At 44.6% G+C, this 26,802-nt stretch overlaps 2 protein-coding genes across 2 annotated transcripts; one reads left to right on the forward strand and one right to left on the reverse strand.

Annotated features, from left to right (window-relative positions):
* Positions 1-1,625: 1,625 nt before the first annotated feature.
* On the forward strand, positions 1,626-5,082 carry LOC120701082 (probable prefoldin subunit 3). Its single transcript, XM_039985247.1, has 4 exons — positions 1,626-1,780; positions 3,535-3,592; positions 4,010-4,076; positions 4,853-5,082. The coding sequence occupies exons 1-4, from the start codon at positions 1,626-1,628 to the stop codon at positions 4,891-4,893; spliced, it is 321 nt and encodes a 106-aa protein (XP_039841181.1). The 3' UTR covers positions 4,894-5,082.
* Positions 5,083-5,559: 477 nt separating this feature from the next.
* On the reverse strand, positions 5,560-8,261 carry LOC120699794 (HIPL2 protein-like). The gene is made up of 4 exons (XM_039983873.1): positions 7,662-8,261; positions 7,247-7,561; positions 6,202-6,365; positions 5,560-6,087 (listed from the first exon to the last, which is right to left on the reverse strand). Exons 1-4 carry the CDS (start codon positions 8,031-8,033, stop codon positions 5,640-5,642), a joined length of 1,299 nt encoding a protein of 432 aa, XP_039839807.1. The 5' UTR covers positions 8,034-8,261; the 3' UTR covers positions 5,560-5,639.
* Between the last annotated feature and the right edge of the window lie 18,541 nt (positions 8,262-26,802).

Raw genomic sequence — 26,802 nt, forward strand, 5'->3', positions numbered from 1 at the left:
CTCAAGGGATCGAGTGACGCTATCCACATCAGCATCATGTGCCAAATTGTCGGACTGCATAGAAAAGATGAACATTTATGAGTACAAGATCAATTATAAAATAAAACCATAACTGCACTAGTCAAAAGCATAACTCTAACATTACTCATAACAAAACGAGGTATGTACCTGAAACTGTAGAATCCATGACTTGGCAGGCCCTGTTGCTTTTGGGTGCTCCTCTACATCAATCGCGATGTCAATATTTGCAAAACGCTCTTCTAGATCGTCCAACCACGTTGACGGGACAACGCAAGGCCCTACGGCATCCCCACTGATAGGAAGACCCAGCAGCATCGCAACAACCTGTAGGGTCGGTGACATCTCCCCATAAGGGAGGTGGAAGGTGTGTGTCTCAGGCCTCTATCTATCAACCAGAGCCGTCAGTAGGGACCTGTCCAGCTTTGCCAAACCACTCTCAGCAAGACGAACTATAATAAGAAGACCAGCCTCACTCAACCTGAAAAGTAGAACGATCAAAGGTAAGTACATTATGTAGGAAACGTATACGAAACAAACGTATTCTCAGAAACATAATCCGACGACATATCACCTGGGCACCCATCGTGGGTCAACAGGAATCAACTCCGCTGGTGGACGTGGACACAGCACGTTAAGTTTCACGCGCTGAACCACTGCAAGGAAGGACCGGTGCGACGAGTCTATGACTCAGTCAAGTAGAGCTGGCGTATCTTCGGTCATACCTAACACAAAAAATATAAGTTTTTTGCATTTTCTATAATTTATTTGAAATTTTCATAAACTTTTCTAGCATTTCCTACAATTTTTGTACAATAATTTTTTATAAATAACATTTTCTACAATTTTTTTGCATTTTCTACAATTTATCCTTATTTTTGATATACTTTTCTAACATTTTCTACTATTTCTGAGCTTTTTTAAAAAAATTCTCGCATTAAACAACTAATCAATACCACAAAAAGGTTGGTAAACCTAAATGGTTTTTCTAAAAACTAATCCTAATTCTACATAAATTATTATAAAAAACAGTAACTAAATTGCTAAAATATCATTACTGCTGCATACACTAATTATAGAATTAAACATACAAAAAAATTAGAATAAGAAAGTTGAGAAATATTTATTACCTGCGGTTCGGATCCAAAATCCAGCAGGGCTTCGCCGCTGCAACTCTCTCCCTCACCCCTCCTCTCTCCCTCCCCCTCTCTGGATGTCATGGGAAGCAAATGAGGGGGGAGAGGGGAGCTCAGCCTTTTATGTAGAGGGGGTCCTGCCGCCCCCCTGCCGGGCAGCGGGACCGCCGCGCCACTGGGCGGCAACCTCCCCTCAGGGCCCAAAATGCGAATAAAAATAAATTTTATTTACATTCAGGTCCCTACCGCCCGGTAGTAGGGCGGCAGGGGGCCGGCCGCCTCGCAGCCGGACGGTAGGGGTACAAAACTGTAAATTATGAAACCGAAAATATATTTCTGTAAAAAACAATTTTGAAAAATATAAAAATAAAAAAGGCCCCTAGCCTTCTTCCTCTTTGGGCTTTGACGAAGCTGCCGCCACCGCCTTCTCCCTCCTCTCTCTACACTTGGGCCTTCGCCTCTCTCTCTCTCATGGCGGTGGTGGCGGCGTCGGCATCGGCGTCGACGCCGCAGGGTGTGGCGGAGCGGCGGGGCATCCCGGCGGCGACCTTCGTCGAGGACGTCGAGGCCTACCTCCGCCAGGCCGGGCTCGACGTCAACTCCGCCCTGGCCTTTCTCCAGGAAAGGTAAACCCTGAACAAACTCGGTACCCTAGGGATCTCGCCATGCTCCGGAGCGCGCTTCATCCGGGAACAATGTACCAGAGTCATTGCTCCCGCGCCGTGGCATCGGCTCTGAACTGGATCCACACTGTCTGCCTATCTGCGAGTTCCTCCGACCAGTAGCTTGTGGGGTGGAGATGTGGCTGCTCTGTTTTCGATCCTACCTGCTTGTTCCTGAGAGCGGTGGCTATTGTCCCACTACTACAGATCGGGCCATTTGTCCCGGTTCCAAAGGGCTATTTGTCCCGGTTTTGGAACCGGGATTCGGCCGCCGGGACAAAAGCCCTGGAGGCTTTTGTCCCAGGTGGTAGAACCGGGACAAAAAGTCTCTCGCGCTAAAAAATCTTTGCGCCCTGCGGGATTCGAACCCAAGACCTATTGCCTAGCGCATGGCTTCCTTACCAACTCACCTAAGTAGTACATGTGACTCAGTAAAGAATAACTCCCTTTTGAACTATCATGTGGAGGGTCCTTTTGTCCGGGTTGGTAACACCAACCGGGATAAAAGGGTTGGGCCTTTTGTCCCGGGTGGAGCCACCAACCGGGACAAAAGGGGGACCTTTTGTCCGGGTTAGTACCTCCAACCGGGACAAAAGGCCCCTGTCTCCCCCGCTGGCCCGGCTAGCCTTTGGACTCGGGACAAAAGCCACCTATTGTTCCGGGCCCAAAGGCAACCGGGACAAATGGCCTGGAATAAAGGCCTATTCTGTAGTAGTGTCCCCTCCGCTTGTTAGTTGAGTTGACGAACTGGGAGCGATTGAATCGCCTGGTTCAGGGCTTCTGCGGGGGGTTTTGCGATTTTCTACTGGGTTCATAGAACATAGGCTGATCCTTCGCTTGGATCTCTGCAAGTTCCAACCTTGATAGCCGCCTTGGCAGACTAAACAGACGGTTCGGTTCCTTTCTTTGCGTCCTTCCTGGTTTTGGACCAGGTATATTGCAGAGGTGCATGCTCCCTGATTACGCACCTGGTAGGGGGAGCTGGGGGTGTTGGGTATGGAAGCCGGCATAATTCCCTGAAACTCACTTTTTTTTAAAAAAACTTAGTGTTTTTTGTGGGTTTATAGCTTGTGCCACATTTGTTGCCCCCTTGGATTGGGCTTGCTCTGGGAAAGGCTGTTCACTCTTTTATATTTCACTAATGGATTAGCTTGCAATTCATTAACCATTTCGACCTAAAAGTCTGGAAATTGCCTTTGAACATGTGTCCTTTCCTTTTAGCATGGAAAATTCCATTTGGGCAATTTCTGAGAGGTTGGTGATCACGTTGGACATATTTGTTTTTTTCTTAATTATTAGTGAAATATTGAGTGCAAGCCTGCAATGGAGTGATATAATGCAAACCCTTCCATGAGTTGTCCAATAAATGAGAGGAAGGATTATTTCTGTTCAATCATAAGACAATGTTCTTTCCATGTGGGTTGATTGCTTGTGCTGGCTATTTGCATGTTGGCACTAAAGTTGTGGCTGACTGGCTGCAATAACCGCTGGATATGTTCACTAACCCTAGATATTAGTCCATTTACCTTTTGTTCCTGCTAGAAAAAAAATATTGTAGTCCCATCCATGATATTTCCTTCTGCTTTTATACTACTTTCTCAATTGTCCCCTCCGCTTGTTAGTTGAGTTGACGAACTGGGAGCAATCGAATCGCCTGATTCTTACTTGGTTGCACTGATTTTGAGGAGAAATGGAACATGTATTTGTGTTTTGTTTAGGCTGCAGCAATACAAAATAGTGGAGATGAAGCTTCTAGCACAACAAAGGGATCTTCAGGTGCTCATGCTTTTTTCCTTAGATTTTTGTAGACTTTCTTCTGTGAAGTATGTTTATATACAATTATTAAATTTAGTATTGGTTAACTTTATTAAATTTAGTATTGGTTAACTAAGTCAAACTTAGCTTATGAATATGTGTGATGATTTGGTTTTTACATCTTATGATTTAATCTCTAACACCTTAGCAGTAGCTTCAGAATTGTTTAGTTTGTTCATGGTATGAGCACAAATCTCGGTGTTCCTCATCACAGCTATTCCTGATCTGGTATTAATAAAGTAAATCTTTTAATTTAGTAATGTAAAATTCAAACTATTGTTGATGGAATGAACTTACAATTATCATCATACTGATAAATGTAACAGGCCAATGGTGGGCTTGCATAAGTACCTTATTAACCTTCTATTCTGTTGACAGGCTAAACTTCCTGATATAGAGAAGTGCTTAGATATTGTTGCAGCGTTACAAGCTAAAAAGGCTTTGGGTGAGGTTTTTCCAGTTTCTGAGAAACCAAATTATCTACTTTTGCATTTCCTATCATGATATTGCACTATTGTTGAAGGCTGTACTCTCGCACTCAAGCGAACAAAATGTTACAGTTTTGATGCTTTTGCCATGGTCTGTTGGTTATTTTACCTTACTTGAAGGCACTAGGTTATTACTCTGTGGGTCTGTGTCGGCACTTTTGCTACCCTGAAAATGTAGCTCTTGAGCCTATGACTATATTTCAAATTGTACTTAGGCTCTGTTTAGTTCCCTTTACATGTAAACGCAAAATTTTTTTGCGAGGCAATCTTGCCAATTTGAAGTACTAAATGAAATCTATTTACAAATTTTTTGCACAGATGGGTTGTAAATTGCGGATGGTTACTGTAGCATCACTGTTGCAAATCATGGATTAAGTAGGCTCATTAGATTCGTCTCGCGATTTACAACCCAACCATGTAAAAAGTTTTGTAAATAGACTTCATTTAGTACTTCAAATTAGTAAGATTCCTTTTCACTTTAATGCGTTTACAATTTTTTTGCGTTTACGGGTGGAAACTAAACAGGGCCTTAGTATTAAACGTTGCTATCTACCAACATTCATGCAGATGTTGACCATGTATTGTGCGCAGCTTTGATGTAGCTGTCACTATGTAGGTGTTGCCATCAATGTCGCGTAATAATTTGTGTCGCATAAAATGGTTAAATCAAATGCAACAGATAAGCGTGGAAAATATTGTATTCTAACTAAGCAATGCTACCATAACTCAACAGGTCTTATAGGAAAACAATCCGACCAGCACCTCCACAGATGAGCATCAGAGCAACCGATCAAGTAATCCCCACTTGATAAAGGTCCTGTAGCAATTTTTTTTGGTAATTGTAGCAAGTATACCTTTATGTAACTATGTATTTCGAAACAGATCCATTTACCATTTTCAAATACACAAACTCAACAGATAAAAGGTAATTAGATCAATGTTTGGAAAATGTTGAATTGAAAAGCATCACTTATATGTGTGATTCGAGAAAGTACATACCAAAAGGCTGTTATTAATAGCCAATGTTTCAATGATATGATTTAATTCTTACCCATAATATTTAATACTCTCTCTCTCTCTCTCTGTTCCTCTAAACATTTCAATGAAGGGCCGAGGGTTGATTAGTAATTAATTAGTAACTCAACAGGATGAAAAAGGATGTACTAGTAGAATGCATGGAGAGCAGCCGAGAGATCCTTGTAATAACAAATAAATTCTACCATAGTGGCATAGATATGCTATGATTAATTGTAGCCTAACAATATATGTTTATGAGTTCCAATTTTCAAACACACAAAAATGCGTTGATATATACTCGCTAGTATTGCTAGTATTTTTACACAGGCCCGACTCTACAACATAGCTAGACTCTGCACATGGACAAACTACTTGGTGACAAAAACAAACCTGCTATGTACATGAACAAAATGATAATAAAACCGAGTAACTCAAGCCGTAGACCACCCTTATTTCTTGACCACCAGTAGGCGTATATATAGTATTATTGTGTCGTATTGTCGTTAATTTGTGGTGCCACTGGAGCAGCAGCTCAAGCTGAAGGACCAGTTTGGTGTAGGCCGTCCTGCTCCTGCTCCTGCGCCGCCGCACAGGCACGAGGAGATGGATGGGATCGCTACCATTGAAACGAGTCCAAGAATGGAGATGAGCCACGTAAGCCATGGTGGCATCTGCTGCGGCGGCGCGGGAGGAGGAGCGCCACCGGCGCAGAGGCCTGGCGGAATGACTCGGTAGATGCCGCCAGTGGTGATGATGTAGGCGTCCATGTTGCTGTCCTGGCCCAAGAAGACGATGCTACCGGCGATGGCCTCGCCGCCGCAAGGCACGGGGCTGCTCTCGGAGCACCGGACGTTGGGGATCCGGGCAGAGGGGTATGCGTGGAGCCCGCCAGCTTTGCTCGATGGAGTTTCCGCTGTGGCCCACATGGAAGAATTATATACGTACACGTACCTGTATGTATCCATTGGACAATAACTCAATAAGTATATGGGTTAATCAACGCCTTAATGATCAGCAGCACTGACAGTTTGCTGCAGCAAATTAAAATAAAGCATATGTACGTACCTTTCATTCAAGAAGGGGTCAGCGGGACCTCGTTTGACGAAACCACCTATGATGGATGGCGCCTGGCCGGCTGTTGGACGGCCGTGGTCGACGACGACGGAGATGGCGGCCGTGACCGGAGAGGCGCTGTAGTTGGAGATCAGGTAGACCTGCTCGTTCTGTTGCTGCATGTTCGTTTGCATTTACACAAGTTCATATTATTAAGCCATGAGATATATATAGTACGTACTGATTGTTTTTATTGACAGAACTTGAATACAATTATATATACAGAGCTAATTAGAATTAATATTAAATTAAGATTTATAGTTAATAATTATAATTATAAAATTATCTATCGCACGCTCTCTTTCATCTATGAAATATTCTAACACATACTCTAAAATATGTATTTATCATTATTTAGTTGTAATAAATTGCATTTTGCATATCACACCTTCATGTGTGTTTGATATATGTATTTATTAAATCATTTATTTATGATTTTTATTCTTATCTCTTCCATCATAAATAAATGAATACATGGCGACTTATATTGTGAGTAGTATTTTTATATAATCAATATATTAATAATGATAGAAATAGTAATTTAGAATATCATAACAGTGCATTTAGATTCAGATTTAGAGGTTACTTTGACTTTTAATAATGAAATAATTGGTAATTCATACGTAAATTTAGGGGGTTATTTACATTATTTTTAATTTTTATAATAGCATAGGTGGGTAATTTACACAAAGATTAGGAAGTTATATTAGATTTTTTATAATGGCAAAGATGTGTAATTTAGATACATATTTAGGGGTTATTTTAGTCTGTTTTTGTAATAGCAGAGGTGTGTAATTTATTAGAAAATATAACGAATCATATAACTATTATAATTAGAGTTGTCGGATTGACAACCGGATGTTTTTGATTTTGTGAAAAATTTTAGAGTTTCTCTATTTTTCTTTTATGTTCATAGTGTACATCTAGGATTCTAATTAAGTGGCTTGACGTGAAAACTTCAGAAAGGAACCTCCAACGTGTACTGATGTCACCGTACCTCATCCACTCCGGCGCAGTACAAGTCGGAAGGCCTCATGGAATCGAAGCTGCAGCCCCTCGGGTTGCTGAGTCCAGCGGCAAAGATCTGGGGCTCGTTGTTGCCAGGCATGCTGTCGACGTCGAGCCTGACGATTTTGCCAAGAAACGGGGAGCTCGCTTCGCCTCCTAGTCCACCACCGTGCCCCGTAGCGAGGTAGAGATGCCCATCATCGTCGCTAGGAGGGAAGAAGATCTGGCCGCCACGCTGCTGGTTGGGCGCGTCCACCAGCTGCGGCGGCAAACCCATGGCAAAAATCCTCCTCGCTTCGGTAATCTTGATGAATTTAAAGCAGCAGATCAAAGGTAATAATAAGCACATACATCTCGATCTTCGAAATAATTTAGATCTGTAATCTTGACACGAAGTACGTTACCATGCCATTGTCAACGCCGCCCTTGGTGGTGAACTCTTCGACAATGAGCTGGTACCTTAATCCATTTCCAGCAGCAGGAGGAGGAGGAGACGAAGATGATGATGTTCCAGCGCCGCCGCACGCCGGCGAGTTGTCGCTATCGCAGGTGTAGGCCACAAACAAGCGTCCGTTGGCCGCGAACTCCGGGTGGAGCGCAAGCCCCGTCAGCCTGATGAGCACCCGATCCCCGACGGCGAGGTCGAGGATGGCCCCGTCGCCACCGTCGAGCTGCAACGCCGCTCCGGACCCCCGTGCGGGCAGCGACGCAAGCGAGACCTTGCCGTCCTGGGTGTAGAGGAAGGCCATGCCGGAGCCGTCCGGGTGCGCGGCCATGCCCAGGTAGGTGGTGGTGCCGCCGGCGAGTTGCTCGAGGCATATGCCGGCATCTTGCTGCTGGGGCTGGGCGGACGTCGTCGACGGGGGCGGCCGAGTGGTGCACCGTGGGGGAATAGAGCTGATGCTGCCGGCGTTGACCGGCTTGGGAGAGGTCGAGGGTATGCACCTCTGCACGCGCAAGAGGATGGTAGTTACAAATTAAAGGAAATCAGCAACATCCACAGATAGCGTACGAGTGGATCTGGAGACAGTTTGGACGTTGAACAAATGTTTTGTTTAGTTCTCGAAAAATTTTGGACGTTGAACAAAAGCCTTGGTTAGTTCGGGAAATTTTTTAGGTTTCATACTGTAGCACTTTCGTTGTTATTTAGTAATTAATGTCCAATTATGGACTAATTAGGCTTAAAAGATTCGTCTTTTGCTAATCAGTTAGACTATGTCATTAGTTATTTTTTTCAACTACATTTAGTGCTCCATACATGTGTTCAAAAATTCGATGTGATTGGTACTGTAGAAAATTTTTTAGGAACTAAGCAGGGCCAAAAAAGAAAAGAAAGATTGATTAAAAAGAAGAAAAATTGGGCGTCGAAGATGTACAGTAGCCCTTGCTTACTTGGCAGAGGATGGCCTTGACGATGGTGGCGCAGGCGGCGTCGGAGGCGGGCACGTTGATGGCCTCGAACTCCTCTCTGAGCATGGCGTCGGCGGCGGGGTCGCAGCAGCTGAGGCCGACGACGTTGTCGCAGAAGCACAGCGGCTGCGTCAGCACCACCGGCACCGCCCCTGCAAATGGAATAAAAAGAACATGTCAACAATAATTAATAACAAACAGAGCAGCTGAAAGAAGAGAAAAAAAATAGTACCCCAGTAGCAATACAAAATTCAGCAGAAGGGCCGGTAAGTGAGTTTTTTCTAGGCGATAAGTAGGCCTTACCCGAAGGCCGGTGAGTGGGCCGCCACGATGTGGGTGCGTGCGTGTCTATGTGAGTGGGCCTAATTGGGCGCATGAGATGGAAGACTAGGGCGCGAGTCTCCTCCATCGAGGGAAAACTCGTGGCGCCGAACGCGAACGGCAGGGGCGGGAGCGGCGCCGCGCCGTGGGCGCCTGCTAGGCTGGCACACTCGACGGTCGATGGATTAGGCGTCTTGAGCTTGCTCGACGTACGTCAGCCTCGTCGTCGACGGATACGGACTCCGCCGGGGCTGCAGCTTGATCGGCGGAGCTCACACCATGGTCCATGGAGCTCAAAATTGGCCTCAAGAAAGAAAGCAATTGAAGTGATCTGTGTTACGGATCGGCGCGTGACATACGTACAGCGCGTACGAAACACGCGAATTGTATGTATTATTGAACACCGTACCGTACCGATCGGCATGCAGACGAAGAACAAGAGAAGGTGCAGGAAGCATGATTGGAGGAGGGTGGGACGTAAAGCAAGGTGCATGTGAGGCAGCGGCCACTGCACTCACCGGAGGCGGCGCACACCGACGACATGGCTGCAGTATTCGAACCAGGGGATGAGGAGGAGGCGCCGCAAGCGCAGCGGCAGGTGCAGACCCACACGAGCAGCAGCAGCAGGAGCGGGTGCTGGAGAGCCATGGCTGTAGTACGTGATCGAGGGCGAGGCGGAGTTGGGTGATCGTGGGTCTGGAGGATGATGGCCCGGCCCCCTAGCTCCTTTAGCTCCTTTATAAAGGAGCTGGAGGGTGAACAACGCGTGGCGCGGGGCTGTTGGGTCCAGTGGTCCAACAAAGTGCGCGGTTCGCACTCCTGAGGCAGCTGCGCGGAGGGTGACGTGCGAAATGGCTAGAGCTTTTTTTTTTGGGGAACAGCGAAATGGCTAGAGCTGCTGCTCCAACCACCACGCGCAGCAGTACAGCGACACCTCTGGCCGCGTCGGAGTCGGAGGGCGCGGGGCGAGAAGCTCGCGCAACAGGCCGCACGTCCTCGTTCCATAGTGTGCGCTTGCCGCTGGGGAAGAAGCCGTCAGTTTCAGAAAGAGGATGAAATGTGGGTAAAATCGCCATAACAGAAGGAGACGGGCGGAGTTTAGCGATGCGCCGGTATGTTTACGTACCCGTGCTGTGTATTTAATTTTTCTTCCATTAAGCAACAATGTTATTATTTATTTTCCTTTTAAAAATAAGATATGTTGGTTTCAAAAAAAATAATGCATGTCTTTCTTCTCCTTCATAAAATAATAATGTTAATTACTATTCTTCCTAAATAAATAATGACGCGAATTACGAATGAATGCATGTGCAAAAGAGCGCGGCAAAACCGCTCCAGCCATAGATAAAATAATAAATTCATAATTCTCATACATGTTTAAATTTTAATTGTATTCAATAAACAAAGGGCGCGGCAAAGCCGTGCCAGATTTCTAGTGAAAGTACTGTATTATTGAACACCGTACCGTACCGATCGGCATGCAGACGAAGAACAAGAGAAGGTGCAGGAAGCAGGACCGGAGGAGGGTGGTACGTAAAGCAAGGTGCATGTGAGGCAGGGGCCACTGCGCTCACCGGAGGTGGTGGCGCATACCGACGACATGGCTGCAGTAGTTGAACCAGGGGGCGATGAGGAGCCGCCGCAAGCGCAGCGGCAGCTGCAGACCCACACGAGCAGCAGCAGCAGGAGCGGGTGCTGGAGAGCCATGCTGTAGTACGTGTTCGCGGCCAACGGATGCTTGTTTGTCTCCTACACCTGCGATAGCGACACCTCGCCGATGTGCGGCGGCGCTGGAACATCATCATCCTCGTCTGCTCCTCCTCCTCCTGCTGGAAATGGATCTAGGTACCAGCTCGTTGTGGAGGAGTTCACCACGAAGGGCGTTGATTATGGCATGGTAACGTACTTCTTGTCAAGAATACAGATCTAATTTTGGAAGACCGATATGTATATATGTGCTGCTCTTATATCTAGATGCTTAATTATTATTTCCTTTGATCTGCTGCTTTAACTTCATCAGGGGACTTGAGCTGGAGCCGCACCAACTGAAGTGAGGAGGATCTTCGCCACGAGGGGCTGCAGCTTCGACTCCATAAGGCCTTACGACTTGTACTGCGCCGGAGTGGATGAGGTAGACATAAGTACATGCCGATTTATATGACTGTATTCAATTCCTGTCAATAAGAACAATCAGACAGTACTATATATCACATGGTGGCTTAATAATTAATTAATATGAACTTGCATTGTGTAAATGCAAACGAACGTGCAGCAACAGAATGAGCAGGTGTACCTGATCTCCAACTACAGCGCCTCTCCGGCCACGGCCGCCGTCTCCGTCATCATCAGCCACGGCCGTCCAACAGCCGGCCACATCCTAGGTGGTATCCTCAATGCTTTGATTTACTCGGCACTTACATTGCATCATTTTAATTTACTGCAGTAAACTGTTAGTGCTGCTGATGAAGGCGTTGATTAACCCATACTTAATTGTCTAACAATGGTTACATACAGGTATGTGTACACATATAATTCTTCCGTGTGGGCCGCAGAGAAAACTCCATCCAGCAATGTTGGCGAGCTCCATGCATACCTCTCTGCCCTGTGCCCTGCGGCGGTGAGGCCATCGCTAGCAGCATCGTCTTCTTGGGCCAGGACAGCAGCATAGACGTCTACATCATCACCACTAGCGGCATCTACCGAGTCATTCCGCCAGGCCTAAGCGCCGGCGCCGCTCCTCCTGCGCTGCCGCAGCAGATGCCACCATGGCTTGCGTGACTCATCTCCATCCTTGGACTCGTTTTCTTGGTAGCATCCCAGTCATCTCGTGCCTGTGCGACGGCGGAGGAGCGGGCCGGCTTGCACCAAACTGGTCCTTTAGCTTGAGCTGCTGCTCATGGAACTGCTGCTCCAGTGGCACCACAAATTAATGACACAAACTATATATTCACCTACTGGTGGTCAAGAAGGTTTGTTTTTGTCTACAGCTTGAGTTACTTGGTTTTATTACTGTTCATGTATATAGCGGGTTTGTTTTTGTCACCAAGTAGTTTGTCCATGTGCAGAGTCTTACTATGTTGTCGAGCCGGGTCTGTGTAAAAATACGAGTGAGCATATATATCCACACATTTTTTTGTATTTGAAAATTGGAACTCATAACATATATTGTTAGGCTACAATCATAGCATATATATGCCACTATGGCAGAATTTATTTGTTATTACAAGGATCTCTCGGCTGCTTTCGCGTTACATGCATTCTGCTAGTACATCATATCCTTTTCACCCAATTGAGTTACTAATTAAGTATTAATCAACCCTCGGCCGGTCGGCCCTTCTTTGAAATGTTTAGAGGAACTGAGATATGAATTATTAGCCTAATATATGATACAATGAACATGGAATTTTTATTACAGCTCACGAATATAATTATTAGCCCGCCATAATAATTTCACCATAATTGGACCAAGGAAAATGTAGATATAAATTAATTACATAAAAGTATATATCTAATAGTTCACTAAATTATATCATATCATATGTTCACTGCATAGATCTACTCATGTAGAGTCCAATAAAATAAAATTTTCTATTTTATAATTTTTAAAATATTTATTCAAAACAAACATAAAAGAAGACGTGGAAAACCACTAAGAGAAACTAGCCTAAGAGGTCATATGTCTGGCAAGTCCGAGAAAGTCAAAATACCCGATTTTCAAACACCACGTTCGGCAGGCTGGAGCTCGAGGCTGGAGCTGGAATAGTGTGAGAGAAAAACACTGTTACCTGGCTGGTGGCTAGAGGTTGGAGCTGGAGCGATATGAGAGGAAAATACTGTAGCGCTGGAGCTGAAGGCACCAGCCGAACACAGTGAAATTCAAGATGTACACGAAAACTTAGTCCACAGGGAGGTGAATGGGACCTTTTCCATTTGTTTTTGCTACCTGAACTAGGTGGCGGTTCAGCCCATGGGTCTGCGTGCGGTGCCCACGGGAATAAATGGAGTACCAACAGATGTGCTATTATACTAAAGAAAAAATCATCTATCAATTTGTACATTAGTTTTATGCATAAGTTGTTGTATAGTTGTACATAAGTTACTACTTGCAATCAAGGTTTTTTTTTCCAACCGGAACCGGTCCGGAAACCGCGGTTACCGGTGTAACCGGTCCGGACCGGTTCCGGTACCGGCCGTTTTGAAAACGACCAAATTCAAAACTTCAATTTTGAATTCAAAAAAATGAAAAATTCCTAAAAAAATTCTAAAAATATTTCAAGTTGCAACGAATCTAATGGTGTCAAATCTTTTCAAATATTCGTTCTTTTAATATACTTTGCGGGCATTTGAAGTTAAACCAAAAAAGAAAAAGAAAAAAAATGCGCCGGCCCATTAAGGCCCACTTTGGCCCGATGCGCCGGCGACCAATATACCCCCTCCGTCCCCCAGAACCCTCACTCCCCTCCCACTCCCGTGACTCCTCAGCCACATCTCGCTTCGCTCCGCCGCCCCCACGGTCGCGACCGGCGCTCACCGCCGGCCAGCCGCCCGGAGCCCGCGGTTAGCCGGGCGGTAGCTCCGGTTAGCCGGGTGGGCAGCGGATCTACCGCCCCCCACCGGTCAACCGCGCGCGTAGCCGGTTAGCTACGACACTCCACAGTACTCCACAGTACTCTTCTTCCTCCTACAGCGATACCTCGCAGTCTTTTCACTATCCCATATCTGACATCAGTGTGGCAGAACCGCCTAAATTATCCCGGCTCAAGTGCGTAAACCATCACCATAAAGGCAACATTAGCTTAAACGTACTTCAAACGGAACAATTTTTGGTCTGTCGGGTAACGTCCCGATACAACCACCGATTCTCGGATCGAACAAGCATACCTCGCACGAAGGCGAGTCCAGAGATATTACAACCACAAAATTTACAACACAGGCAAGTTCAGTAGTGATTACAAAATAGTTCAAACCATTATTACAAAACCAACTTAAGTAAAACAGTTATACAAGCCATGATTATAAGTTCAGAGTCTAAACAGCGGAAGATGAAACACGATCTCTACAACACGTCGCCAAAAGTATACCAAGCTAGCCCAAGCCGGGTATCACTCGTCATAGTCATTGCCGGCCGAAGACGTATCCCATTCTACGGACCAGCCAGGAGGCAACGAGCAAGGATAGGTCAAGCTAGCGACCTGATCCTCAAAAGTCATACCTGAAAAAGGGTTTCAACAGCAAGGCTGAGTATTCTAATACTCAGCAAGACTTAACCGACAACGGGTATAAGTAGCCCACCTTAGCTAGACTATGCAAGGCTTTGTAAGGCTCTGGTTTCCCTTTGCTGAAAAGCAATAAAGAGTAGGTCCTTACTTTCAAGTTTTAGCTGCAAGATTCTAGTTGATTAACCATTCTATGTAAGCATCTACTAACCATTCATGGTGAAACTTCTAAGCAAACATCAAGATTAATAAGAATATTGTTGCTCTTATTACTCTGTGTGGCAAAGAGATCAAGCAGTCTCATTTCATCGTGAGAGGCGGACGATTCTGAATCGAAATTCAACCTTGCAAGGGTAACCTAGCACACACGTCTGGAATACCGTCGGGTCATTCCCAAACAACCGTTAACCTTTCTTTCCGGCTTGTGGATAGTGCCACTCTCCCCGACTACAGGGCTCCAAGGCCGAACCTTGTCCCTAGAAGTCGTAGTGTTGCGCAACATAAAATAAAACCTATCCCTACTGAGAGAGTGGGAGGTATATCCACTCCCCGGTCCAATCGGCTACTAGGCTTGCCGCGTACCATATTTACGGCATGTGACTAGTACTTTCAAAAACTTAACCAGCACTACCACACACCGCGACCTTAGCAAGTTCATCAACACAGACGGGGTCTCACATAGGACATGATATCGAACACAACCCCGTCCGTCGTCCTTATATTGTTAACAGAAAGTAAACAAGTAATTCCTATAAAGCTCGCGAGTGACAGGCAATCACTCGACTTTTACCGTTCCTATAAGCTTAGCAGATAGTCGAACTCAGGTCTAGTGTTCAGTACATAGGTTCCTAGGATCATGCATCTAGGGTTTCAATTCAAATCCTAAGAACTGTAAATGCACAAGTAAGTAATAACAGTAAATGATAATAATTTGAAATATAGGTTATGTCCGGGGCTTGCCTTCTCGGTAATTGCTAACTATTTCAGCGCTAGGCTCTTCCGAACTTTGGTTCGGGGCTTCAGTTAGTTCCGCAGTGTTCACTTGAGCTTCGAGATCACCTCCGTCAGACTCCGGAATCAACTCGTACGTCCCGTCTGACAAAGTAGTCGTATCTATATGTAATGCAAGAACAACATTATAAACAAACATGGGCAATCGTTTATAGAGTAGTTAAATAACAAATTTAACTACACAAGGCATCATGATCAAAAGCACAAAAGAAGTTAACTAACTTCATAAAAAGAGTGGTGGCGATTTCCTATACAAATAAGTCATGGTTTGTAAATAAATCAACAAATCAAAGTACAAACAGTAATAAAATCTACCAAATTACTCTAAACAGAACATGAATAAAGTAATCTACCCTACAAAAATCATGTCAAGACATGTAATCATTTAATCACAATAAATCATTTACTCAGATAACATCTAGAACAAGCAAGAATTACACAGGTCAAACTAAAGAAGATCAGAAGCTCAAAATTTAACATGAGATCTAAACAGGGATGATCTAGCTACTGTGAATTTTTCATGATTTTATCTGCACGGAATTAATTCAGATAAATTAAACTAAACAGACATAAGTTTAGCAAGATTTAATTTTTGCTCCTGTTCTGGACATGAACTAAATCTCAAACTTCCTGGACAAGCTAACATACTCCAGAAGAACACTCATGAATATTTTCATGATTTATTAAGAAAAGAAACTATTTACCATGAATAAAGTCTATTAAACAAAGATTAAAACAAATAAATAGCTACAACAAAGAACTGATCATGAAATTTTTATAGCAAAGCTAGTGTAACATGAGTAAACTACCACCAAAATTTCAAAGCAATAAAAGCTTTCAAGCATCAGATAAGAAAAAGATTAAAGAACAAGTAGTTATACACCTAGTAACACAAAACAACATCTACAGCAAAAACTTGCAACTAAGGCCTAACATATTCTGGTTCTACTGCATAGAGCTCTTCAAGAGGATTCCAAAACATCAAGATTTGCTATTTTACGAATTTTCTACGAATTGATCTAGAATTTCAAAGTTCACTGAAAATATTACAAAGCAGCCCCTACTGGCACTATTCATCTGAGTCTATGCCTATGCAAATAACCCCCTGGGTTTTCTTTCCTTTCAACCCGAGGTCCCTGGGCCGGGTCAGAGAGGGGAGGCGGCGGTTGACCGGCCGTTTCCCGGCGAGGGGCTCACCGGCGGCGAGAGTGGAGGGGTGCGTGAGCTTCACGGGTGCAAGGCGCACCTCTGGGTGGCCTAGGGTTGCGCGGAGGGGCTCGGAAGCGGCGGCTCGGCGGAGCAGGGCGGGTCGGCGGCGGAGGCAAGCGACGGCGAGGGTGCTCCGGTGAGGTTCAGGCGAGGGGAAGTGGCCTGGGAGCTGCGCGAGGTCGAGGCGGTGCTAAAGGTGGGGGCTGTAGGGGTGGAGCGGGTCTGGGGTGGCGGCTCCGCGGCGGGGTGAAGCTCACCGGCGTTCGGGGTGAGCGGCGGCGGCGTTCTGGGGCGTGGGGTTAGGGAACTGGCGAAAAGATGAGGGGAAAAGAGCGCGGGGCTTCTTGTAGTGCTCAGGCGCGCGAAAGATCGAGAGCTGGGCCTCTGGTTTGGGCTCTCCACGGCGGCGGCGAGGTGGCAGCCGGCGGGGAGGTTCTGGGCGCGGCGGGGCGGCGTGGCGAGGGGTGGAGGCGCCAGCGCGAGGCAACAGGCGGGGGAGGAGCTCGTCCGCGACGCGTGGGCGCCAGCGCACGGCGAATTGATGGCCGGGAAGGCCGGGGAATCGTCGGCGGGCGGCGCTGTCGGTGGCCGGCGGCGAGAAGCAGAGCAAGGAGGGGAGATGGTCATAAGGACGATTTTGCAATTTCCAAAAGTTCCAGGGACCTTTCTGTAAACAAGCAATAACTTTTGAACTAAAGCTCAAATGAAAAAGTGCCCAACATGAAAGTTGTTCAACTTTTCAAGATCTACAACTTTGATGTTGTGCAAAAATTTATTTGACCAAAGATTCAAGAGCTAAAATTAAAATCATTGAAGGGATTTTGAAATCTAGGAAATTTGTCTTTTTCAACGTAAATTCACTACAAACATAGACTTACAAGCAAAATTGGTTGCCATGCAATAAATGCACTGAAATTTTGCACAAACACCCTCCATAAAAGCTATAAACACAATTAACTATATAAAGGACCTTGCATAAAATCATAATTACACATATAACCTTTCATAATTACAAAAAGATCCTTTTTAAGTAATTCAAGCACATGATGCATAGCAAACCTACACCATTACTGTGCAGGCACCAAATTAAAATACTGTGTAAACACCCGGGGTGTTACAATCAGCATGCAGCCACCGACGAGATGGGTGTATGAATAGGAAGACCCCCATTTTTACACTATGTTAGTTCAGGAATGGGAGACAACATCGGCGTGGACGGACCAAACTTGGCAAGACTACAAGGCTGAGCTGCTTAAAGTGCGAGGTTTAAATGTGATGTCCACCTTCGAATACCAAACACTACTACAAAAACATTGATTTGTCCCGGTTGGGAAACCGCTGTTGTCCCGGTTTCCCAACCGGGAACGCCTGTCCGGGACAAAAGGGGGTGCCCTTTTGTCCCGGGTGTGGCAACCGGGACAAAAGAGGACCTTTTGTCCCGGTTGGTAACACCAACCGGGACAAAAGGTGCAGCCAGCGCCCACGTGGCTGGCGCACCCTTTTGTCCCGGTTGGTGTTACCAACCGGGACAAAAGGTCTCTTTTTTTTCATGTTTTTCTTTTCTCAATTCTTTTTCTATTTCAATTATACTTTTGCATTTCAATTAAACTTATGTATTGGAATTCAGTGTGTATGATCTCCACTAATATATACATATATATATAGTTACTTATATAATATTTGTCCTAGATAGTTTTCATATATAAATTAATTCACTTATATATATGTATACACATATCTATACATGTGAATTCCTTTACATATGAAAATGTCTAGGACCAATATTATATAAATATATATACATACACATATATATTATTGGAGTGCTTATATATATAATACATACATACTCCATCATATTTGCATAGGTATATTCGTTCTTAATTACATAGTAGAATTCGCCTTTTGGAAATTTAATACATACATACATACTCATAAATAGAAATTTAATACATAGACACACATATATATTTACATAGTTATATTCGTTCTTAATTACATATATACGCGTATATTGTCATATTTACTGTGATTGTCAATATTAGATATTCCATCATAATAGAATTCGCCTTTTGGATCGAGGACTTGCTCAACAATAAATCCGGAGAATTGTTCTTGAATCGCCATAATCTTTTCCTCCGGTATGAGTTTATCGCGCATCTCCCCGACCTATGGAAAAAGGGGATAATTAATTTCGACTAATTAAAATACGAGTTCAAATATTAACAAGTTCTTTTACTTACTTCCTCCTCCCAATCTGTCCAGCCCTTTGGAGGACCTACCAGACTATGGATGTTCTCGCATACATAGTATGCGCACAATACAGTGCCTGGTTTCTGCCTCATACACTTTAAGAGAGAAGAAATTATCAGGTATTTACATGAATATATAATAAAACTAATGAATCGTGCAACGAATCATCCAAGCGCGTACCGGAAAATCTGTCTTGATCTTCAATTCCTTGTCAAATTTGCCTGGATGATTTTTAGCGAATTCTTTCCAAACCCTGTGCATGATTAGAACAATTATAGTCAAGTAACAAAGTGATTCAAATTATCGGTCATGGACGGAGTAGTGGTAGAATTACTTTTTCATCATGTTAAGAAGATTTTCGTATTGTTTTGGAGGTCTCCTCAATGAGTCCATAACCACGAGTAGGCTCTTCTCGGGAATTATGACAATTAGGACAAAGTGTTCACTGCAAGATTATACGGAGGCAGTTCTTGGTAGTTAAGGTTTAAACAATTTGATTATAGAATAGAAAGAGTTAGACGGAAGGAATCACTCACGCAAAGTTGTAAGGAAACAATATCATTTGCTTGTTGTGATGAACGCTTATGTACTTGAACAAGTTTTGGAATATGTCATCGGGATTGTCCCGTAGAAGCCTCCAATTACAAGTAATTGGGTCGATGAAGCCGAGGTGAGAGTATCCCTTTCTTCTGCAAGTATGTATCTCCATTCTACATGATACCGAATAAATCAAGAGATCAGTATGTTAAGATCATGCAAAACAATACATAAGGAGAGTAAAATACTTACAGAACCCACAAGCCGACCATAGAGATGTCGAGGGCCTCCTGATGGAATACTTGGTAAATTTCTTCCCAGTTTATCCATATAATGGCCTCCCCCCATAAGAAATCGTCATCTTTAATCTTTGCGCCCTGCATGAAGATGCAATCGGCCATCGCACGCATGTAGTGCTGGTGCAGCTTATACATTTGCGTTGGAAGCACAGACACTACTTCGGGGGGTACAAGAGTTTTGCCGATCTCAAACGTCCATTTGACGACCACATCGGCCTTTGGAATATCTTCTCCCCCTGCAATCTGAGCAGCCGTCAGGTTTGATTCTTTCAGAAATGTAACAAAGTCTTGTTCTTGCATCGTCTGACCCACTACGAGAGGCTCTATTGATTGTTTCTTTTGGGCTCCGAGCGTCGGACGACGACGACTTTGATTGTCTCTTCTTTTTCTCAGTAGTTTTGATAATTGTGCGTTCGTAGTCTGAAGGGGGGTCTCTCGGAATGAATTTTCTCATATTTGCTTCGCACATTCCCTTAAAAAATTTCAAATCTATCGGATTTATGACTTTCTCGGGCTCCGGCTTCGGCTTCGGCTTGAAGTGCTCTTTAACTCTTTCTTGAGTTATCCGATCGCATTCTTCAAGGCTCATGTCCCAGGGTTTAATAGGAGCCTCCTTGGTTTTCTTCTTCTTTTCCTTCTTCTTTGGAGGCTCCCTAGCCGGTGCAGCTACCTTCTTTGCCGGCGGCCGTTTCTGCTTCTTTGCCGGCGGCGGAGGGGGTGACCATGGAGGCGACGGTGACGCTTGAGTGTTCATCGGCGCATGAGATGATGGTGATGGAGAATGTGCCGGTGAACCTTGCCGAGACAGTGCTGCCCTTGGGGAGTTTTGCGGAGATGCCGGTCTTGGAGAGGCATGCTGAGATGCCGGTCTTGGTGTTTGATCATCCGACTTTAGGACAATGTAGCGCTTATCCCATAGGATGTAGCCATGAATGGCTTCTGCTAGTGTCCTCTCCCCATCGCCTCCAGGAATATCAAGCCCGAGCGTCTCCCAACCCTGGCACACCTGCTCCACGCCAACTCTTGTGTATCTAGGCGGAATTTGCTGCCCGTGGTACACGTCGCCTGGTTCGGTTGGCATGGCGGTACCGTACGCAACAGTGAACATTAAGTTCTTAACGGCAGTCTGCAGGTCACAAGGTGTCCGGTGGGTGATCTCATCCACTGGAAATCGCTGCGGGGCCGACGCTTCAACTGCGGCCTGGATCCCCGTGGGCTCGGCGGCGGCGACGTCTGTGGAAGCGCAGCTGCTTTTCCGCTGAGACAGGTGATCGGCTGCGACACTAGGCTCTGGAGGCAACGTTTGCGCTTGCTATTGCTGGCTCATTGCTACGGCCACTTGGCGTTGAACCTCTTCCTCCAGTCTTTGATCGTGTGACATGAGCCGTTCCTCTAGCCTTCGCAAGTGCTCCCGCTCATCATTCTTTCTTCTTTGCCGGCTTCTATATGAATCAATGTAATCCCTGAACCCAAACTTCCACGGAACCACGCCTTTGCCTCTTGTGCGGCCCGGATGCTCTGGATTCCCAAGGGCGTAAGTCAGCTCGTCCCTCTCTCTATCCGGCTGGAATGTTCCCTCGGCCGTTGCTTATATGGCCTCCTGTAGTCTCTGGGCTGCTCGCTGGATGTTTGGCCCATAGATGCAGTCACCAGTCAATGGGTCCAAGCTTCCCCCGTGACCATAAAACCAGGTCCTTGACCTTTCAGGCCAGTTCATGGTCGCAGGTTGGATGCCTCTGTCAAGCAGATCCTGCTCCATCTTCTCCCATTTGGGTACTGCAAGCATGTAGCCTCCTTGGCCTAGAGTGTGATGGTACACTTTCTTCGAGGCGTTGTCTTTGGCCTTCTGCACCTTCTGAAGCCCAAGCTCTGAAGACTTGTATTCCACAAATGCATCCCAGTGACCCCTGAGCTTTTCGAGCTCGCCGGTAAATACGGGTGTGGTCCCGGTCTTGATATATTTCTTCGTCAAAATTTTCTTGAATGATCGCAGTTGTTCGGCCATCTTACTCAGGGTCCAGCGCTTGCATATCCCTTCGGATTCAGCTGGAACCGTGAAGTTTTTCTTAAGCTCCCGCCAGCACCATTCTTTTTCTCTTTCGGGTACCGCATCCCGTTCCTCGCTTGGATTGGAAGCTTTCCAGAGCCTGAAGCTGATCGGGATGTGGTCCCTGACAATACATCCGGATTGTCTTATGAATTTTTTGGCGGCAGCTTCTGGAGCGATCGGTTCGCCATCTGGGCCAACTTCCGTTATAATGAACCGCCCTTCCAGTTTTTTTGTTGGGCCTCGCTTCGTCTTTTTCTGCTGCGACGATGATCCAGACGGCTATAAAAAACATTCATAGTATTCATATAGATTCAGATGAAAATATGATTGTCACTACAAATAATTATAGTTGTGATATGTACATTAGCACTTTGTTCAGCAGCAGCGTCATCCTGAATAGATGGTGCCTCAATTCCATCACCGGACATATTCAAATATATGTCGGTATTGCTGCCATCATCAGCTTGTTCAGCGACATCTCCTTGACCTTCGCCAATCATATTCAACAAGAACTGTTCGTCTTCCGCGTCTGTGTGTCGCGGGTCCATCGTAACTAAAATATGAATACAAATAAAACCCTTAAAAAATTATCTAAATAATCCACATATTTGCGAGCATTTGACTAAGTACCGATCGATGGACGAGGTCGAGTAATATTCTCTAAGTAATTCAAGAAATGAACTTGAAATATTCTATCGATAATTTCACTAAGTACCGATCGATGGATGAGGTCGAGAAATATTTCACTAAGTAATTCAAGAAATATACATGAAATATTTAAAAGAAATTTAAACTCACTTTACACATACATACATACATACATTCATACATTTAAAAATTTGTAAATATACCTTTATTTACACAACAAATTATGATTTCACTCTTAACAACAAATTATGATTTCACTCTAAATAACATGAACTCTAAATTATGATTTCAAATTATGAGCATGTCCCAAAGTTACATGAGTGTAGCTTCCTAGCTACTGAAAATGAGCCATAATTGGTCGACGATGTCGATCTCAGTGCTGCAAACACTCGACACACTCTGAAAACTAAAAATTAAAGAACATTGGGGAACTATACAGAGGCAGGAGCTTCCCAACGTAGCGAGAGGTTCTGGGGTTCAATGGAATGGAGAAGGTGTTGAGGGGACTCTCGTAGTAGGACGATCTTTTAGGAGATGAAACCTCGGTGTCAAATGCAGTGGGATTCGGCCTTTCTCCAGTATGATTCCATCTATTTTTAGGTACAGGCAGCTTTAGTAGTTTATGTACCAGGCTGCTGCATTACTTTTACCTTTTAGGTATAACAAATGTATTGTTGAATGATTGATCGCTCTTATACTAGTTTACCATGCTTCTTAGTACACAATTCTCGTAATTTTCTAGACCTTCATTGATCCTGTACAATGCTAAATTAACCATATAATTTGCTACTTTCTTTGTATTGTGCCGATTTCATCAGGTTCTTTTGTTGTGGTTGATTTTATGGACTTAGGTCTAAGTAGCACGAAACTAAAAGTTTTTTTATTAGTAAATGTTATAGAAAATTTATGGATCCATGTTACTTACTTGCCAAGAGTTTTCTTTCTAGTAAATCGAAGTCAGCAATTTACGTCAATTAAGTTGGACCCTGAATGTTATTATAGTAAATTCATAGATTCATGTCAATTACTTATCAATAATTTTTCTCTCATGCAGATCATAATTAGAAAGTTATGTTAGTCATTGTTGTGGTACTGTAAGTTTGACAGATGATTTACACGGTGCATTTGTGTCGATCCGTGAGCTTATTTCCTTCCATTTCCTATTTGTGACAGATGATTTAAGTCAGATTCAGGGTGAACACTATAATAGTTTTGTGAAGCCTCATTTCCTATTTGATGACCAAGCATCAATGCTCCTACATTTGAGAGCAGCAAACAAGCATGGTGATTCTGTTAGTGCTCTGTGTTGGAGGGGACGAGATCGAGCTCTACCTTTGGGTACGCGGCGTGGGCTGGGATGGCCTGTAGCGGTGGGTCAACGGCGAGCAGGGGATGGTGGCGAGGGCGTTACGGCGGCGGCGGTGGCTCTGGGCGGCGGTGTGAGGTCGGGGCTCTGGGCGGCGGCGACGTCGATGGCGGCGGTGCTCGGCTCGCGCGGTGGGGGGAGCAGGACGGCAGCGGCGGTGGCTCTGGGCGGCGGCGTGAGGTCGGGGCTCTGGGCGGCGGCGACGTCGATGGCGGCGGTGCTCAGCTCGCGCGGTGGGGGGAGCAGGACGGGCGCAGATGAGAAACCAAGTGTTAGGAGAAGGGCGAAGGAGGAAGAAAATATATGGGGGGGCCTTTTGTCCCGGGTGAAGCCACGACCCGGGACAAAAGGACCTTTTGTCCCGGGTGGTGGCTTCACCCGGGACAAAAGGCCCCCCCTTTTGTCCCGGGTGAAGCCACGACCCGGGACAAAAGGTCCTTTTGTCCCGGGTGGTGGTTTCACCCGGGACAAAAGGGGTTTTTGGGCGGGCCGGGAAAATTCCCAGCCCGCGGCCCACCTTTAGACCCGGGTGGATCTACCACCCGGGACAAAAGGGGCCCGTTTTCCCTCGTTCCCGCCTAATGTTATGTTTGTTTTTGTTTCTTTTTACTTCTCTTTTAAAATTGGCTTTCATTTGTTAATTCAGTTAATAAAATTATGATTCCAAAAATTATGGAACAAAATTTCTTATCTCTATATAAACTTGATACACGCAACAAAAATAATTAATTTTCATTCAAGTGATTGGGTCAATGAAATATCTAACTTTTTTGAAATCATATTTGTTATTTTGACCATGCAAAAATATATTAGGTGAATTTTTTTTCAAACTGTTGCTTTTCGATAGAAAGTGGATTCTATCACGATATTAACGTTTAAAAAGTGAATTTTAGATAAAATTAAGCAATTTCATGATATTAATGAGTAGTGTGTGAGTTTGAGAGATAGTGTGTGTTAGTGAGATTGTGTGTGTTAGTGAGAGAGTATAGTGTGTTAATGTGAATGTAATTTAAGATTCCTTTTATATTGGATGAGTATCCAGATGGAACCTTTATACTGCTCAAGCAGTCAAACATGGTTTCTTTCTCTTCCTTGCTAAGAGTATAGCTGGCATGACTTAAGTATTGTCGTCCATTATCTCGCTGTTGTGGATGTAAGGCATCTCGTTCTTCCATACGTTGCAATTCTTGACGTGCTTTTACTGTATCTTTTGTCTTTCCGTACACTCCCAAGAATGCTATCAGGTTGACGCAAAAATTCTTCGTGAGGTGCATCACATCAATTGCATGACGAACATCTAAGACTTCCCAATATGGTAGCTCCCAAAATATAGATTTCTTCTTCCACATGGGCGCCATTCCGTTTTCGTTCGGAACAGGTTGGCTACCAGATCCCTTTCCAAAAACAACTTCTAGATCTTTTACCATGTTGAAGACGTATTTACCACTACGGTGCATCGGTTTTGTTCGGTGGTCCGCTTGGCCTTTGAAATGATTGCCCTTCTTTCGTACCGCATGCCTGATGGGAAGAAACCGACGATGACCCATGTATACAACCTTCTTACAGTGAGTCAACCATATATTATCGGTATCATCTAAACAGTGTGTGCATGCTTTGTATCCCTTGTTCGAATGTCCTGACAAGTTACTAAGAGCAGGCCAGTCATTGATCGTTACGAACAGCAATGCTCGTAGGTTGAAGTTTTCCTGTTTGTATTCATCCCACATCCGTACACCTTCATCGCCCCAGAGCAATAAGAGTTCTTCGACCAATGGTCTTAGGTACACATCAATGTCATTTCCGGGCTGCTTTGGACCCGGGATAAGCACTGGCATCATGATGAACTTTCGTTTCATGCAAAGCCATGGTGGAAGATTGTACAGACAAAGAGTCACAGGCCAAGTGCTATGACCACTGCTCATCTCACCAAAAGGATTCATGCCATCCGTACTCAAACCGAACCTTATGTTTCTCGCATCCAAATCAAATTTAGGGTACGTTCTATCTATTTTTCTCCACTGCGACCCATTAGCGGGGTGTCTCAACATCGAGTCATTCTTGCGTTCATCTTTGTGCCATCGCATCAACTTAGCATTATCTTTATTTCTAAACAGACGCTTCAAACGTGGTATTATAGGCAAATACCACATGACCTTCGCAGGAACTCTCTTCCGGGGAGGCTCCCCCTCGACATCTCCAGGATCATCTTTTCTAATCTTGTAACGCAATGCACTGTATACGGGACATGCATCCAAATTCTCGTACTCGCCTCGGTAGAGGATGCAGTCGTTGGGGCATGCATGTATCTTTTGCACTTCCAGTCCCAAAGGGCAAACAAGTTGTTTGGCTTCATACGTTGTGGCAGGCAATTCATTGTCCTTAGGAAGCATTTTTTAACAAGTTTGAGTAATTCACCAAATCCCTTGTCGGATACACCATTTGTCGCCTTCCATTGCAGCAACTCCAAGGTGGTGCCAAGTTTCTTAAATCCATTTTGACAATCTGGGTACAACAACTTATGGTGGTCCTCTAACAACTTCTGGAACTTCAACCTCTCCGTTTCACTCTCACAGTCTGCCTGCACATTGTGCAATGCTTGCCCCAGATCGTCGCTGGGATCATTTTCTGCTACATCTACTTCGGGCTCTTCCATGGGAATATCGTCATCGAATGCACCGATTCCAGCATTCCCGGGAAAGTGGTCGTCAAAATCTTCTTCTTCATTGTCTTCCATGGTAACCCCCTGTTCTCCGTGCTTCGTCCAACAAACATACTTTTTCATGAAACCATTTGCGAAAATGTGGCTGTGTAGGATTCTTGAAGATGAGTAATCCTTGTTATTGTTGCAATGAACACACGGGCAGCACATAAAACCATTCTGCTTGTTTGCCTCAGCCACAGACAAAAAATAATGCAGGCCATCAATGAATTCTTTCGAACGTCGGTCAGCATTGTACATCCATTGCCGGTCCATCTGCATTTTAAATAAATCGATTTGAATTCTTTACACGTATCGAATAAATAAAATATATCAAACCTAAATTAAACTAAATGTAACATAACATGAATAATTAAAAGATATGCAATATCCATCATACATCTTGATTAATTAAAAGGAGTACTTAATCCATTACAGAACTTAACAAAGGAGTACTATACATGAAATTTAAAAATTCGGTCAACAACACATAGGTTTTCAACCGTCCTTGCGTTGGAACGCAAAAT

The sequence above is a fragment of the Panicum virgatum genome, chromosome 3K, assembly GCF_016808335.1.
Source record: "Panicum virgatum strain AP13 chromosome 3K, P.virgatum_v5, whole genome shotgun sequence".
NCBI classification, from domain to species: Eukaryota; Viridiplantae; Streptophyta; class Magnoliopsida; order Poales; family Poaceae; genus Panicum; species Panicum virgatum.